This window comes from Drosophila takahashii, chromosome 2R (assembly GCF_030179915.1).
Source record: "Drosophila takahashii strain IR98-3 E-12201 chromosome 2R, DtakHiC1v2, whole genome shotgun sequence".
Taxonomy (NCBI): Eukaryota; Metazoa; Arthropoda; class Insecta; order Diptera; family Drosophilidae; genus Drosophila; species Drosophila takahashii.
Genome location: NC_091679.1, coordinates 29,654,730 through 29,670,738, shown reverse-complemented (window position 1 = coordinate 29,670,738; position 16,009 = coordinate 29,654,730). Strand labels below are relative to the sequence as shown.

Sequence of the window (16,009 nt, the reverse complement as noted above, 5' to 3'; positions counted from 1 at the left end):
CAGCAGACAGAAAGATCGGTATATCTATCTATACCGGTGCGCCTTGATTCCTAAACCAAGTTAAATATTTACCGACTTTGGTGTAGACTCCAGGATATTGTGGCCTAGCGCAACCGTTTCCCCAGGAGACGACACCAATAACTATTCCATTAGTGGTGACCAGTGGGCCACCGGAGTCACCCTGGCAGGCATCCTTGCCGGGGGCACCAGCGCAGAACATGTTAGCCGTGATTCTGTTACCATAGGCCGAACGACACGCGGTCTCACTAATAGTTTTCACTGGGACGGCACGCAGATGAAGCGAGTTGATGCTGGTGCCAGGGAGCTGAGAGCCCCAGCCGGAGACGATAGCATCCTCACCATCTTCGGGGTCTGAGGTAGCCACAGCGATGGGCTGGATGTAAGAGCTGAAGGTCAGGGCTTGGCTCAGCTCGATGAGGCCAATGTCGTTATCCAAAGTGGAGGAGTCGTAGTCCTCGTGGGCCGTTTTGGAGGCCACAGAAATAAGGTCGCCACCAATGAACCACCAGGAAGATCCGGCACGGACTCTCAAAACCTCGATGGGGATGTAGTCAGGTAAACAGTGGGCGGCAGTCAGTGCGTAGGACGGGGAAATGATGACTGCACCGCAGTAGTGACTACCATAACTCTGCAGGGAGAGCTGCCAAGGAATGTCGCTGATGCTGGTGGCAGTACCACCGATTATTCGACCATCCATCTGGGGCAGGAGACCCTCGGGAATGGTGCCACCCAGGGCACAGGCAACGGCGGACAGCAGGATCACGAACTTCAGCATGGTGCGAATTCAATGAGTTGGCCCCAGAAGTGGACCCCCTTTTATACCGGATTCCTATCTCCCTGCTGCACATTAATCAGAACTTTGAATGTTTCTTATCACTTGCTTGTCGGCAAAACCCTAAAATAAGTCCCAAAGTAATAAAAATGGTTGCCAATATCAAACATTTTCTTTGTCAAAATATTAATTTTTCTTTTCTTTACGATGCACTTCAAAAACAAAGAAATTCAAATGCTTAATATAGAAGTCAAATGCCTCATCTTTTGTTACTTAATAATAAAATAAGTTTTCCTCAAGACAGAGTGACGTCAGACGGAGACCTGACTTAAATTTGCAATTTGGCTTTGGCAAACATTTTATTACAATTTTCGGTAATTATCTATCCTCGATCTACCCCAAATTTATAAAAATTTACACGACGAAATAACGTTGCAAACATGAAGATGTAAAATTTTTTTAAGTACAATACAAACAGTCTTTGGTTTGAAGAGGTGCAAAGGGAGCCACTGGTACCGTTTAAAATCATTCCGGAAAATTTTAGAAAAATTTTAGGAAGTGTTGTGTTTATTTAGTGATGCATTAATTTACTGCTAATTTTTCGTTACCGACATTGATATCATCAATTTTATTCGTACCGACAATATCGGGTGTCTCACAGAAGTCTCTTCCAACCATAAACCGTTGTTGTAGTGCATTGATGTTCGTGGGAAACATAACGGATTTTGTCTGGAAAAGAATTCTGTTACCTCGTTAGGAGGTGTTTTTGTTTGATACGTTATGCTTTAATAGGATATAAAACGTTAAATCAATAAATCTTCAAAACCTTGAACGCCAATTACTAAGCTTAATGTCCACTCCACTTCGTTATTATCCACTGATTAAACGTCTTCTTGCCAACCAAAAGCCGTTCACGTCCTTACGTACATCAATGCACAAAACCAACCGTCTTTGGCTGGAAGAGATTTATGTAATACCCCCGATACGGTCGGAAACGTATCCATTACTGCGTAACATCACACCAACTTCACACCAAAATTATAATACTATTTGCATGAATATAAAAATTAAGCAATAGTTATACGTACATCAATTCAAATTCTACGCGAACTCAGCTGAAATCGATTGTTGCTTCGGAATACTTATTTTTTAGCTACATCAGTTTTAGCTATTTTTAACGGCAATTCAAAAGTTATCGATAGCTTGAACAACGCGACAGTACTATCGAGTGCTATCGATTAATCAAATTTAATAGATATCGAAATGTTTCCGACATTCGATAGTGTTCCGATAGTCCTCAATTTGATACTCGATAGTTTTCCGATAGTCCTCAACTTGATATACATATTTTTTCAGAGTTCAGAATTTTATTTTCCCAACAGCGGGACTTTCAGAACCTACACATCCCCTACACATTAGGCCAGAAATAAACAAAGCAGCAATGCCGCGCGACTACGACAGGGACTACAACGAGGACGCCGCCGACTACAAGCGGAAGCGGCGCGACGAGGAGCCAGCGGCGACCGGCGCTCCCGAGACTCCGGAGGCGGATGGCGGCGGACACACCACCAGCCACGCCGCCCTCCGGGACACGCCCCAGCTGAACGAGAAGACGAACGCGTATTTGCAGGAGTGCCTGCTGGAGAAGAAGACGCTCGAGAAGAAGCACATCATCACCAAGCGCCTGCTCGACGACGGTGAGTTTGGCCCCGGGCCACGTAAGACCTAGTTAACCGGATCTAATTGATTTTCCACGGCCCCGCAGAGGTGGAAAAGATCTTGGTCAGCGGCCGCATACCCAAGCCGGAGATCTATGCCAATGTGTACAGCGAGAAGCCGATCCGAGTGGCCCAGAAGGTGCTGTTCCCCATCAAGGAGTACCCCAAGTTCAACTTCGTTGGCAAGATCCTGGGCCCCAAGGGCAACACACTGCGCCAGCTGCAGGAGGAGACCATGTGCAAGATGGTGGTGATGGGGCGCAACTCGATGCGCGACCACGGCAAGGAGGAGGAGCTCCGCAGCTCAGGGAATCCCAAATACGCCCACCTCAGCCGGGATCTGCACGTGGAGATATCGACGGTGGCCCCCCCGGCGGAGGCCTATCACAGGATCAGCTATGCGCTGGGCGAGATCCGCAAGTTCATGATACCCGATGCCAACGACGACATCCGGCTGGAGCAGCTGCGCGAGATGGACGGCAAGGAGCGCATGTACAAGAAGTCTCACCACTATTCCAAGTCTTACGGCGATCACGGCGCCTACAGCTCCCGGTAAGCTCGTTTATTTATGCTGCTTTCTTAATGGCTATTGAGGATTTCGTCTCGTCACAGCACTCCACCTCCTGCTTCCTCCAAGCCCAAAGTTTATTCGATCCTGGAGAAGGCACGATATGTGATGGACGATCCCAACTATGGCATCGTCAAGACGCACAGGTTGGATTAAATCGAGTTATTAATCATTATGGGGGGTGATAGAGTTCATATTTTTGGTTAGGATCAAGAAACGAAATACTTTAAAATGTATTGAAAGTCTAGTTTTAAATAAGTTAATCAAATAGCTAAGATCTCATAGGTTTTACCTGTCAAAATATTACCAAAACTGTTTTTATTTTTAATTGTATAATTGGTCAGGACTACTTAACGTAACTGGGTTGAAAGATAGTTTATTTCGAGTACCATATGCAACAGTTTATCTACAATATTAGGAGACACTTTCTAAAATCCACCACATTTTCAGTAGATCCCGGGACCACGAGCTGTACGACCACCACGGAGAGTACGATCGTTACGCCACACCGCCGCCACAGACATCGAAGCACTCGACCCACCACGCCCAGTATGACAGCAGCTCCTACGAGCGCGACTACCGGCGTGAGTATCACCCCCACTCGTCCTCCTCTTCCTATGCGGCGGCCTATCCGGGTAAGCTATCTAGCCATCTAGACCGATTAATCTCTTCCCCTCAGCAGGCATGTAAAAAGAAACAAAATGAAAAAAGAAAAAGAATACGACAAATAGCAATGTAAACGTTTAAACTCAAATCGCGCAATTCAAGAACAAACTCGAACGCAAAACAAAAAAATATCCAACCAAGCGACGAAAATTGAAAACGCAAAAAAGAAAGAAAAAAAAACCAAGAAACAGAAACCGCCACAAAACCGCGTACCAAAATTATGATAAACGGCAACCCATCCCATTTTAACAAGATTTTAAATGCACTATGCCTGAAACAGAGGCAAAATCAACTAAACCGAACAGCGACAATAAAATCATCTTCATTAATTGGACGACTACTAACATATTCACAAGATGCAAGAGCCACAAAAAAAGAATAAAGCAAAATCGACTAAACAATCAAATTACTTAAACTCACACTTTGAAAACAAAATCATAAAACTTCATGCTAGAAAACGCAATAAATATCCGTACAACATGTTTAAAATATGAAATGCAAACTGAAACTATTTTTTTGAAACGTGAAAAATGCATTTTACTCAATAGAAGAACTTATCGTAGGGTGTAGTGCATTCAAAACCGGTTAAACAATATATTTTTCTTTTTTTACAATGTATATATGTTAAGCAAATGAAAAACAAAAACTAAAAACAGCACCACAGAGACAGAAACAATTTAAAGTCTAAACAACAAATAAAATTCTTTCCAAAATAGCAAAACCAAGCAACGGTCGTTCATCATCGTCATATCGACCAACAACCTCGGGCTCGGGATCACATTCATCTGCTCACTACGAAACTGGATCCCGATCTCGTGAAAGCGTGCGTTATCGCTCGGCTCCATATCCGAAAATACGTTAACCCATCGACTTACCAAAATCCCAAGAAATCAACCCCAACAACAACTACAACAACAACCACAACTAAACAAAGTTAAGCGTAAAGATGAAAATATATTCCAAACAAATTATCAAAAATGTTTAAAGTCAACAAACCAACTATGCACACCTATTAAATATACTATCTAAACGAAAATCAAATAAAAAACGTAACTTTTTATTGCAATTGTTGTCCCCAATATTCGAGTTGTGTTAAAACAAAAAATGAAATCATCAATGCAACAAGTTTTATCCTCGAAATGATTGTAAAAATAAATCAAAAACTTCAACCCAATTAATGCTAGTTAAAGCGAATACAAAAAGAGAACAAAACACAAACAAAAATCCCCAAAACAAGTAATTAATCAATGCCTAATGTTAGACTAAGCTTTGGAAATATTGTTTCATAAGATTATGGAGATAAAACCAACAATAAAAGCAAATGATAAACCAGAGATATATGCCCAACGACAAAGTAAGTATAGCCTGCGGACAGAATGATTAACAAACAACACTATCAGAAGCAGTTAAAATAAATTAACCAATTACCTTACCGGCTTCGTTACAAATTCCCACGAGCAAAATGAGTATTGTGAAACGTTCAACGTTGTCGTTTATAATTATGATTTTTTTTTATTTTGTTTGTTTTCTTGCGAACCAACAATTGTTTTAAATCTTAAATATTATTTTTAACCTTAAACCATTAGGCCGATTAGAACCGAATGTGTGTTGCCGCAAAAATATCCGAAAATAAAGAAAAGAATAATCGAAAGAATTCTGTTTGTAGGGTGTTTTTTCTTGGGGCTTGGGGTTCAAAAGTTCATGGCACCATCTAGGAACATCAGGCTGTCCACAGCCGATATGGCCATTTCCACGTCCCTCTTTTGGACGGTTTTCTTCTTGGACTGTGCCGTATAGGTGTAGGATTCCCGGGACAACGAGGCGATGAACAGTTCCACGGCCTTGGCCACCGTAAACACAGCCTCATTGTTGGCCATATGCAGATCGGGATCCAGTTTCATAATGTTTCGTATCCTGGCCAAGGGCAGTTGTGTCATCTTTGCTTCGTGATCTGCGGAAGGCTTGGTGCCATTCGTTACTGGAAAGGGGATTAAATTATTGGTGTATAATCTTATTTATTGATTTCTATAACTTACGAGGCTTATCTGCAACTGGTTCTGTGGCAGATTCCGCTGGGGGATTCTCCGGCGTTTCCTCTATAACTTCCGAGGTTTCCTTGTCTTCCCCTGGTTCCTCTGCCTCCGTCTCCATGGCTTGCTGGATCTCCAGATCGGCTTCTTCCGAGAATTCATTCTCAAATAAGTCTTCGCTGGCCATTATTATTGTGTATCACAAAAATTAAAAACAAATTCTATAACAATAGAGATGGACAACACGACTGCCGCCAAAAATATCGATATCGCTTTTTATCGGCTTTGTTTTGCTGCAAAATTTCAGCTAGTTTTTCTTTTTATAAAATATTTACGAGTGTTTAAAATAAAAAAATATTGTATTCTTTAGATGTTTTATAAATTGTTAGCGCTTGTTTATTTAAATATTTTTAAATACCTAATTAAACTCGACAAAGTTTTTTTTGTGGTCAGCCACTTATTTATTATTTGAAATGCTTGATAATATCTATTGTTTACAGAATTTAATGATAATTTTAAAAACATTTTGAAGTATTAGTTTAAAAAATCGCACTAAAAAGCTCGACTCGACAACCCTGACATTCGATAAGTTTGACAGCCCTGCAGCCATTTTGAACCCTGTTATACATACAGTTTTTCCGACTGTGTTTTTGATTGAAAAGTTATTCGGGTAAATATTTGGATGATTAAGATGGAGCCGCCAAGCGAGTTTGCTGAGAAGCCAGCCACCCATGACCACCAGCCGCGGCTGAACGAGGTGGCCCATAAGTTTCTGGCCGACTTGGACGAGGAGCGCCAGCGTTTGTCCGCAGAATTTCCACTATGCGCACTGCTAATCGACGAGGGTAAAATCAATTTGCCAATTTTCCAAGAGCCGCATAATAAGGGTACTTTTCCGCATATTGCAGCTGTGGACCGAGTCTACTGCACGGGTCGCATTCCCGGCAAGGAGTTCTACGCGGATGTGTACAAGCAGAAGCCGATGAAGATCACCCAAAAGGTCTTCGTGCCCGTCAAGCAGTATCCCAAGGTGGGTCTAATTCAGAGGATACCCCTGAGTAATATTAAACCCTATCCCTTCCCCGACAGTTCAACTTCACTGGAAAGATCCTGGGACCCAAGGGCAACTCGCTGCGCCGGCTGCAAGAGGAGACCCAGTGCAAGATAGCCATCAAGGGACGCAGTTCGATCCGCGATCGAAACAAGGAGGAGCAGCTGCGCAACTCGGGTGATCCGAGGTATGCCCACCTGCAGAAGGACCTCTTCCTGGAGGTCAGCACGGTGGCCACGCCGGCGGAGTGCTATGCCCGCATAGCCTACGCCCTGGCCGAGATCCGTAAGTATCTAATTCCAGACAAGAACGATGAGGTTTCCCACGAACAGCTGCGAGAACTGATGGAAATGGATCCGGAGTCGGCCAAGAGCATACACGGACCCAACCTGGAGGCCTACAGGTGAGAGGATGTAATACTAACCTCTGTATACCTATGTGACTTTCATTTACATGTCTTTAAATCTTCGAGAATGAATTAGAACTTTTTAAATAATTTTCTTGGGTCAGATAACTCACAAGTAATGAGCCATATTAAACAAATTCATGTACTTAAAGCATGTCTTTTGATTAATGGTTTTACTAACCCTTTTAAAAACTATTTTAAGTACAAAAAATACAAGAAAACAAAAATAAAAACAAAGGGCTTTCAGCAAGGAGAGTAGATGGTATACAGAGGGCTGTCATAGAGGAATAGGAATCTGATTTGTTTATTATATTGCAGATCTGTCTTCGACAAGAAGTTCGGAGGCAGCAGCAATGGAGCCCCCAAGTACATCAATCTAATCAAACGAGCTGCGGAAAATCCGCCCGAGTAAGTTACTTGTAAAGTATAATTTTGTATCATTTAATGACCCCACCAGGAATATCGCGTCTGATTAGTACCTAAATCCTAGCCAACATGCTTTAAAACAGTCACTAACATCAATCAATCCTTATAGAGTCGATGATGGGGAGGAGGTGGCCTACGAATATGAGCACCGTATGCCCCCCAAGCGTCCACCCACGGGCTATGAGTACAGCAAACGTAAGTGGAGCCCATGCATGTTTTTCTGTTCCTTTCAGCCGTAGATTCGTAGTGCCGGGGTCTATTAGATAAGATCGCTTTCCGCCTTCCACGCACTGTCCCAAAGGGGTTGCACTTTGGATGGGGCTCCTTGGGTTAGATTGTAGTATCAGTATCAGTACCTGTTCCAGTACCAGTACCAAAACCAGTGAATGAACAATAACTTCTCAATGCAAAATATATAATACTCTGGAATGATTAATTTTAAATAACAAACAACTTTTTTATATTGTAATGATATATGCGCATAACATACTAAAAATAATAATAAACCAATTTTATAGCACGTCCATCAATAATACCGACAAACGCAGCGGCATATAAACGTCCATATCCGACTGACATGAAACGTATGCGCGAACCGCCCATCAAGTCCTATAAGCCCAATCCGTATACCATACTCAAAAAATATAAATAATAGTACCGAGCTGCGCCGCGCGGAGCTCCGGTTGATTACGCCACACACCGCTATAAAATGATAACCAAGGACGATGTTTATGTTATAAAACCCATTCGGGGAGCACTATGAATATACCTAAACCATAATATATTCTTGGTCTAACAAGAAGAAAGCAGCATTTGAAATGTCGCTATGAGTGAATAACGAGTAACATTTATAAAAATGCGTACTTGCGCTATCAATTCCCACAAACATAATATTAATCTTAATTTATAATTCGCATAAACCTGTTGGAACTGTTGATGGTTCTGTTTTTAACGGATCATGTACAATTCTGTTTAAATTATGATTTCCTGAGTAAACTTCTATGATTCTCAAAAATGTGTAATAAAACGAAATAAATGAATACAATAAATACTGTCCAAACAGATCCAACCATAATTGAATCGATTGAATGACCCGATCCTCCCCTTACAATCAATATATGCATTACATATTTAAACACGTGTGTCACTAGCAGTAGAATCAGAGTTATATCTCTACCAAATAAACTAGTAAAGTAATAAAACGGTACGAAATTATCACATTGTTCGATGAAAACAAAAGAAGTGAAGATCACAATCCATTTTGGACATCAAGACATTAAAATGCGTTTAAAAATAAGTTAATAAAACATTATGAATTTATAAATGAAAAAGAAAATACATTGAATAAACAACTAAAGTTGCTGCATAACTAAAATATATCATATTTTTTTGAAGAACAATTTTGTTTTTGAAATATCTGATGGGTAAGTAGTTTAAACTTTTAGTGGTAAGACACTTGGACTAATAATAAACTACAATAATAAAGGTTTTTAAATGAAAATGTCATTTTATATTTTGGTTTTTTTACTTGTAAGGAATAAATATGGTATTTACAATTTTTTTATTTAAGTTAAATATATAAACAAAGGTTATTCAGCTAACTTTGATATTGTATGGGCCTTCCCGTAAAGCTGGCTAGCCAAATCTGCTTTTGTAGCTCGCTATCATTAGCTTTGTAGTCACTTTCTTGTGTATTAGCTTGCAATCGGTGCACGATTCTTTGGTAGACCTCGAAGGCAGTTTGGTTCTGACCACAACGACTCTGGCCGCAGTGCTCAGAAAACTGAGATTCCTCGACGTAAGTATCCTTGGCCAAAGGGTTATTTTCACTTTGCGGTATCATCTGAAGGATGAGGAATTTACCACTGATTTTTTGAATGAAAATATTCAATGGGAACTCACCTTGGCGCTGATTTATTCCGCTGACTAGAGAGATGTGTGTCCTGGCCGCTAAGCAGTCGACGACTGAGCCGGAAAGTAAAGTTCTCGCTTGAGGCTTGTGCCACCACCATTGGCACCACCCTTAGGAGCCGACATATGGTTGCCAGGCCCTGCGCACATTGCGGAATTCCTCCACCTACTCCTCCACTGCGTTGCAGCTGCAGCGAGGTCCTACAAGGACCTCAGCGCTTTGTTGTCCCTGTCGCGCGTGTGCGTTCTTCCCCCTCCCACTCCCAAAAAAGTACGACATGAAATCCTGCCGGCCTGCATGTGAGTATAGGGGTGGATTTCGTTGAATGGATTCAGCTGGGTCTATAGCAGCTCTAGTTTATTTCAGTTTTACATCCGACAAAGTTGCATACATTGTTTTTATGTACTCGTAATCTGTTCATATATATATATCTTTTATATAGTATCCTTGACAATGATTCTTTAAGCCACTTGGTATCGCATTTTGTTCCGCTAAGTTAAAATCAATTATGTACTAATCTCCCGATTCAATGGGGCGCAAGACTAAAGCATTCACACTAGGCTAATTCGATCCTATAGATAGCATATCCAAGTTCAAACAATATTACTTTAAAGGACTCTAAAAACATCGACGTTGGAAGTAAGAGGAAGCAGATTTGGAAGTGTAATTCAAGTAATCTATGGCTCTAGGAAGTTTGCTTCCCCGAAAAATCCGTTTTCCTATGGTATAAGTTTATATATATTAAAGTAACAAAGCAACACCTAACGTTAATTTGCCAAGCCATCGATCGAAATCCGAGGGCCACGTCCCCAATGTCAAGCTCATCTGTTGCGGTGCGCATCTCCAAACGTAATGCCGGTGGTGCAGAGATTTCAGAGGGCTCTTGAACTTGGCCCGCTTCAAAAACGGAAGGACCCGGCCAATTGGAGAGGGGCCAAGAGGAGGCCGAGCAGCCAGAGGCTAATGTCCCGTCCATGGGGCGCCGAATCCTTGGCGGGACTGGAGGTTACCGCCGAGTCGGTGACGGCCGATGGAGCCGCGGTGCTTGGCCCCGGTCCAAAGCGAATGGTCACCTGGCGTCGCGCCTTGGTGTTGGGCACTTCGCACACATACTGCTCCTCCGTGGCATTGGGAGCCAGGGGAACGGTCAGGGAGAACTTTTTGCCCAGGCTGTAGGCCTTGTCGATTATGTTATTTCCGTTGGAGACGAGTGTCTGTCCCTTGTACCAGAGAATCACGTGATGTGCAGCTTTAAAAAAACAGAAAGAAAAATCAATATTCGGTAAGGACTTTTCAGGTTTAAAGAAACAGTCTTATAAGGGCGTTTTCTCGTCCGCCTGTTAAATTTAAAGTAGGGTTAAAACTCTGATTTCCCATAGGATTTTAAGTTTTTAACCCTACTTTAAATATAACAAACGGACGAGAAAACGGCCCTAAAACTGATAAAAATATTTCAAAAAAATATGAATAATTAAAAAATATATATTACCAGCACATTGATAAATAGAAAATTCAGTTTAGTAATATCTGCTATGAACTCACAATTGAAATTCTTTACAGGACACTCGAGCTTCACACTGGTCGTGTTAACTGGCACATACAAGTTCACTTCAGTCTGCTCAAAGTAAGGATCGGGGAATTTCGGTTTTTCCGTTGATATGGCCAGATTTCCCGCTGCAGATGGGGTTTCATCCTCATAGTCGTAGTCCTTGGGTCCTTCTGCACCTGTTGTGGCTGTGACTCCTCCCCCAGCTCCTCCTCCATCGCCGCCCACAGCGGCTGAAGAAGATTTGCCTGGGAGTGCCTCCGGGGAGGTCAGCACACCTGGAATGAATCGTAATTAGTTGTAGGGCCCCAAACGCACGCAGAATTTTGCTACACAAATAAAAAATCTTTCTATCATTCTTAGGTCAAAAAGGGTTAAGATGTTTTGTCTTTTTTGGGTAATTGAATAATTTGAATAATTATAATTATTGAATTTTCCTTGTTATTTTGTTATTTTGGTATTTATTATAAGGAACCTACTTTTGGGAAAATGGTAAAGGTCTTTAAAGTGTAATTTTAATAAAATCCCAAAAATATCATAGTTTGGGGATCGAAAGATAAAGATCCGTTCAAATATAGCAAAATACGGAATTTGTGCAACTGCTCTACTGTTCAAAAAATGTGATTCAAAGTTTTTAGACATCCAATAAGGTAAATAAATAAAGGTACAATTTTTTTACGTAGTGTAATTAAATTAGTTATATTTTTATTTTACTTAAAAAAATATCGAAAATCTAATTGTTTGTAAATGTTAAATGAAAACACAAAATAACCATCATAGCAAATAAATTTGTTCTCTGTACTCATTGAAAAGCACTCGAAAGCGTTCCCGCCCAGATTTCCGTGTCTGGAGATAGTTTCCAGGCCTAAGCTCCAAAGACCTCGGTGGGCAACATAAAACCATTAACGAAATACGGAATACGCCGCCAGGCCAATCCCCTTTTATACATGAATTTTCCCAGGGAGCGTGTCAACGCCCATTCTGGAGTGATATGATGGTTACAACTCCAGTTGGAGGTCAGGTCACGGAATGTGGAATTCTTTTCGGGAATACTCAGCATATGCAAGCCACACATTCGCCGATATTTCAGCGGATATATGTACATTCATATGTGTATCTGAATTTGGCTCAAGGATGTGGGTACAGCGCTTTGGTTGCGTCATTTGCACGTTTAGCGCATTGCTTAATGGCTGCGAAAATTGCCAATTTGCCATATATAATTCGTGGGTTTATGTGCCAACGGGGGTGTGAAAGCCAAAGTTATTAGTTTTGTTTGCACTCTCGTTAGGAGAAATGAAAAGACATTGGCAGACAAGACGGGACACCTTTCTTAGCCTTGGCGTAGTTACCGTCTTGTGTTTGGCCGGAAAATACGATTTGGGTCAGCGGAAAATGGGGATGAATTTATCTTCCTGAATCATAAAGACAATATGGGATAACGTTAAATTTATTACTTTTTTGGGGGAATTTTTCCGACCCCAAAAGTATGCTCTAATAATATTTACCGAATACGAGCAAATATTGAAATTGCAGAACTTAAGATAAAGGGGCGTATCCAACAGATAAGACTAGAAATATAAAAACTATTCGTATCTCATTATAATTTAACACATCAAACATATTTTAATGCTATTCCACAATATTAAAGGAATCTAAGAACTAAAGAAATAGAAAAGTACTTAGACTATTATGTTTTACAGCCCGAACTTTCAGGGTCAAGTGTAGAAAGTACTCGCTTATTCGCTTTACGGAAACTGTCAACTCATATGACAAACCCACGGAATCTCACGCCTCTATTGTCCCCCCCGTATTATAATTAATATCGATAAGCCAGAGAAATAACTCTGGAACCCATGCATGATACGCAATTACCTCGCTGTATTCCGTATTCTCTTCCGTTTGACAGCTCATCATCTACCACAGCTCCCCAGACCCACTCCCAGTCGCTTAATTATTCAAGAGCCACTTTAATCATGTTGATATTTTTAACAATGTGCTCATTCCAGCCCAAACCCCTGCCACCCTTTTCATTTACTGTACCACTAATTTCTCTATTTGGAAGCACTGAACAATGCTCATGCACGAACAGAAAAGCTGTGTTAAAACTACATATTTTTGATTTTTTCAGCTATATTTTATCAATGTAAGTTGCTCCATCTGGCATTCATAAGTGAGCCAGATTTCGCATCTGTAAAGTCAAACTCGAGGCTTAACAAAACCTTCAAAACAACCAGAGAATGTTATAAATTGTTTAAAAAAAACAGATTCCGCAGACCATAAAACCGATAAGTCTAAGGGCCGATTTCTTGTCCGTTTGTAAAATTTAAAGTAGGGTTAAAACTTTGAAATCGTAAGGAAAATCAGAGTTTTAACTCTACTTAAAATTTACCAGGCGGACGAGAAAACGGCCCTAAGACCAAATATTATACTTATAATTTTTTGGAGTTTTAAAATTCAACAAAGAAAGTTCTCGAATATTTTATTTATCAAGTATTGGATATTTTTCCTCATTTTCCCTCAGTGTATACTCATCATCGTGCCTTGGGAAGACAGGCCCTGCTTACAAGTGGTTCCCAAATTGTCGTCAATTCAATGAATGACACACGTTCTTTCAGGCAACTTTTCCCTCCCCCTTCTTCGCCCACTTTATCCCCTCACCGCCCCCTTGAATAACTCCCAGTCAGCGTTTAAGGAAAACTTTGCCATAAAAGTGGCGACCCTATGAAGTACTTCTGCTTTGATAGTTTTAGGTGGCAGACAAGTGTTTTATGGAGTTTGGAGCCGGTTCCATGTGGGGATGGCGAAAATGCAACCTCCGGTGAATACCTAAGTATTTGCTGGATACTGATATGTGTGATGATGAGGCAATCCCTATATCATATTTAATCAATATTAATATATTAGAACGCTATGACTAATCTCTTTATCCGCGAATCATATAATCATTGGGAATTTTGGGCATCCAGATACCGATTCACCTCAATGATTCACTTGAGTTCTTTTACTTTCGAATCATTCGAACAAATACGAGTTGTGAATAATTCAAATGATGAGGCAATCCCAGTAACATATGTTTTTTTAATAGTCTGCGGACTTTGGTTAAAGCCTCGCCTTATTGGGTCAGCGGGAAAACGGGGTGGTGCAATGTAATCCATCGATTACTTAAGCGCCTGCAACTCATACATAAGCACAAGTGCCGTGGAACATTTTCCATTTTCCCCAGGATTATAATCTCTAGATTATGCAAATTAGCGTCCATGAGTGGGTTATAAGAAGCAGCAAACAAACAAGAAATTTACAAGTATTTCTTTGTGTCTTGATGATATAAACCCCTTGAAGAGCTCTCTATTTTTATGGAACCCGCATATTCAAAGATTTACGAAAAGAAATCGACTGCACATAAAGATTACAAATTGAATCGAAATTAATTTGTTCCCTTTAATGGAACTCTATATGCGGCAAAAGATGAGAGAGATGGAAGCGATTTCTACCTGGGAACTGGACAGATCCACCGGCGATAAGCAGCAGCAGCCAGAGATGCCTCATTTCTGTCGCTTGTTTATGATTGAGGGGTATGCCAAACTATGAAATCCTTTTCACTTTTTTTGCTTTTTGTTTATGTATTTCTGTATTTCAGCTACGGAACAGAACCAGTTCGCTTTTTGCCAACTTTGAGGATAAACGGCGACCGAGACACTGAACTTTGTTTTTGTCGCTACGGTTTTTCGTGCCTTGTGTGCTCTTTTGCGTGGGTTGTCGTTAACGTATCTGTTGTTCGCCGAGGACTGCCAGTTGGGAATAAGAATTGGAATTGCGAATGCCGACGGAGGGATATCCAGCTACAGTGTTACTTCGAACAGGCAACAAGGGTTCATAAATTCAATTTGCATAAGAACTTTAGGGCATTTTGATGCATTTTCCATTATATTATAAACTTTTCTTACTGACTAAAAATAAATGTTTTTAAAAAGCGTTTTACTTCAGGTACTAACAAAATGGTATAAAGTGAACCATAATTTTTAAGAACATGAAGATTAAATTTAAATCTTTAATCTAAGAAAATGACTGATAAATTCTAATAATATTTCAAAAGAGCATTATTGCATTATTATATTACTCCTAATTTAAATTAAAGTTTTGAAAACTTTAAGTACTAAGTTAGGATTGAGTTGTCCTAACTAATATTTCCCTGTTATTGATGTTCCTCTGTATATTTTTGTGCTTTAAATGGGAAAACGAGAAGAGGAAGCAAATAACCGAACCCAAATCCGAATAACAAAATATCCGAAGGCGACGAAGGAGAGCAGATGACTCATGTTGCACAGTCGCAGGAGTGCCCAATTGGAATTTCGGAAAAGCCTCGTATTCGCGAGGCTATAAAATACCAATTTCCCACTTGGCAGGACCAAAAGCAAAGGAGAGTGAGAGAGAGAGAGACAGAGAGAGGGTGCCTAGGTCAATTCCACTTTCCAGCATTCCCTTGCAGTTGGTGCAATCTTCCCATCCCACTCCCACCCACTGCATTGGGCCGCGTTGCCAACTGCACAAGAGAGTGGCAAGACTCTTAACGTGCGCCCTCTCTTAAGTCGCTGGCGCAGGGAGTCTGCGCGCCTCTCCTCGCGGAACATTTCAATTTCCCGAGCAATTCCACTAGAATTCTCACATTTCCCTGCTGTCAGCATTCTATTCTTCCAGTCTTCTGCTGGCTTTTAACTTTGTTGCTGTCGCCCTTGTTGTTTGATTAATTTGTTTTCAAAAGAAACGAATTCTCGGAAATTCTACGAATGCATTCCAGTGTGTTGGCACTGGTGTGTGTAAATATAAATATTTGATTAATATCCACACCCATCCAATCCCATTCCATTCTCATCTGCCCCACAGAATCCGAATCTG

The 16,009-nt window shown here is 40.9% G+C and overlaps 6 protein-coding genes and 1 long non-coding RNA gene across 13 annotated transcripts; 3 read left to right on the top strand and 4 right to left on the bottom strand.

Annotated features, from left to right (window-relative positions):
- Positions 1–28: 28 nt before the first annotated feature.
- LOC108064769 (trypsin beta-like) lies at positions 29–1,090 on the bottom strand. Its single transcript, XM_017152455.3, has one exon. The coding sequence runs from the start codon at positions 794–796 to the stop codon at positions 29–31; it is 768 nt and encodes a 255-aa protein (XP_017007944.2). The 5' UTR covers positions 797–1,090.
- A 1,021-nt stretch (positions 1,091–2,111) lies between these two features.
- qkr58E-1 (quaking related 58E-1) lies at positions 2,112–4,824 on the top strand. 7 transcript variants are annotated; one of them, XM_070213561.1, is made up of 5 exons: positions 2,113–2,490; positions 2,559–3,063; positions 3,124–3,225; positions 3,530–3,663; positions 3,762–3,963. In XM_070213561.1, the coding sequence occupies exons 1-5, from the start codon at positions 2,235–2,237 to the stop codon at positions 3,767–3,769; spliced, it is 1,005 nt and encodes a 334-aa protein (XP_070069662.1). In that variant the 5' UTR covers positions 2,113–2,234; the 3' UTR covers positions 3,770–3,963. The 7 variants fall into 7 exon arrangements, with proteins under 7 accessions (XP_070069659.1, XP_070069658.1, XP_070069662.1 ...); XM_070213560.1 differs by having other exon boundaries at positions 3,759–3,963; XM_070213559.1 differs by having other exon boundaries at positions 3,530–3,714.
- A 413-nt stretch (positions 4,825–5,237) lies between these two features.
- Positions 5,238–5,977, bottom strand: PolE4 (DNA polymerase epsilon subunit 4). The gene is made up of 2 exons (XM_017152546.3): positions 5,782–5,977; positions 5,238–5,723 (listed from the first exon to the last, which is right to left on the bottom strand). The coding sequence occupies exons 1-2, from the start codon at positions 5,960–5,962 to the stop codon at positions 5,437–5,439; spliced, it is 468 nt and encodes a 155-aa protein (XP_017008035.2). The 5' UTR covers positions 5,963–5,977; the 3' UTR covers positions 5,238–5,436.
- A 399-nt stretch (positions 5,978–6,376) lies between these two features.
- On the top strand, positions 6,377–9,035 carry qkr58E-3 (quaking related 58E-3). Its single transcript, XM_017152549.3, has 6 exons — positions 6,377–6,620; positions 6,684–6,805; positions 6,865–7,229; positions 7,551–7,640; positions 7,768–7,853; positions 8,177–9,035. Exons 1-6 carry the CDS (start codon positions 6,458–6,460, stop codon positions 8,308–8,310), a joined length of 960 nt encoding a protein of 319 aa, XP_017008038.2. The 5' UTR covers positions 6,377–6,457; the 3' UTR covers positions 8,311–9,035.
- A 188-nt stretch (positions 9,036–9,223) lies between these two features.
- VepD (Ventrally-expressed protein D) lies at positions 9,224–9,551 on the bottom strand. The gene has a single exon (XM_017152456.3). It carries the CDS (start codon positions 9,499–9,501, stop codon positions 9,256–9,258), a length of 246 nt encoding a protein of 81 aa, XP_017007945.2. The 5' UTR covers positions 9,502–9,551; the 3' UTR covers positions 9,224–9,255.
- A 335-nt stretch (positions 9,552–9,886) lies between these two features.
- On the bottom strand, positions 9,887–14,766 carry LOC108064768 (uncharacterized). The gene is made up of 3 exons (XM_017152454.3): positions 14,608–14,766; positions 11,113–11,394; positions 9,887–10,819 (listed from the first exon to the last, which is right to left on the bottom strand). Exons 1-3 carry the CDS (start codon positions 14,660–14,662, stop codon positions 10,470–10,472), a joined length of 687 nt encoding a protein of 228 aa, XP_017007943.2. The 5' UTR covers positions 14,663–14,766; the 3' UTR covers positions 9,887–10,469.
- Positions 13,860–14,873, top strand: LOC138912746 (uncharacterized). Its single transcript, XR_011418302.1, has 3 exons — positions 13,860–13,934; positions 14,582–14,688; positions 14,754–14,873. It is a non-coding gene; the product is annotated as an uncharacterized lncRNA (long non-coding RNA).
- Positions 14,874–16,009: the final 1,136 nt, after the last annotated feature.

Excerpts from the sequence above, each read along its gene's own strand:
- VepD (XM_017152456.3), bottom strand. The coding sequence starts at position 9,501 with ATGATACCGCAAAGTGAAAATAACCCTTTGGCCAAGGATACTTACGTC.
- LOC108064768 (XM_017152454.3), bottom strand. The coding sequence starts at position 14,662 with ATGAGGCATCTCTGGCTGCTGCTGCTTATCGCCGGTGGATCTGTCCAG. Across the intron at positions 11,395-14,607 it reads TGGATCTGTCCAGTTCCCAG|GTGTGCTGACCTCCCCGGAG; the intron begins GTAGAAATCGCT and ends GATTCATTCCAG. Across the intron at positions 10,820-11,112 it reads TCCTGTAAAGAATTTCAATT|CTGCACATCACGTGATTCTC; the intron begins GTGAGTTCATAG and ends GTTTTTTTAAAG.
- PolE4 (XM_017152546.3), bottom strand. The coding sequence starts at position 5,962 with ATGGCCAGCGAAGACTTATTTGAGAATGAATTCTCGGAAGAAGCCGAT. Across the intron at positions 5,724-5,781 it reads ACCAGTTGCAGATAAGCCTC|TAACGAATGGCACCAAGCCT; the intron begins GTAAGTTATAGA and ends TCCCCTTTCCAG.
- LOC108064769 (XM_017152455.3), bottom strand. The coding sequence starts at position 796 with ATGCTGAAGTTCGTGATCCTGCTGTCCGCCGTTGCCTGTGCCCTGGGT.
- qkr58E-3 (XM_017152549.3), top strand. The coding sequence starts at position 6,458 with ATGATTAAGATGGAGCCGCCAAGCGAGTTTGCTGAGAAGCCAGCCACC. Across the intron at positions 6,621-6,683 it reads CGCACTGCTAATCGACGAGG|CTGTGGACCGAGTCTACTGC; the intron begins GTAAAATCAATT and ends CGCATATTGCAG. Across the intron at positions 7,854-8,176 it reads GGGCTATGAGTACAGCAAAC|CACGTCCATCAATAATACCG; the intron begins GTAAGTGGAGCC and ends CCAATTTTATAG.
- qkr58E-1 (XM_070213556.1), top strand. The coding sequence starts at position 2,235 with ATGCCGCGCGACTACGACAGGGACTACAACGAGGACGCCGCCGACTAC. Across the intron at positions 2,491-2,558 it reads CAAGCGCCTGCTCGACGACG|AGGTGGAAAAGATCTTGGTC; the intron begins GTGAGTTTGGCC and ends ACGGCCCCGCAG. Across the intron at positions 3,715-4,461 it reads CTATGCGGCGGCCTATCCGG|CAAAACCAAGCAACGGTCGT; the intron begins GTAAGCTATCTA and ends TTTCCAAAATAG.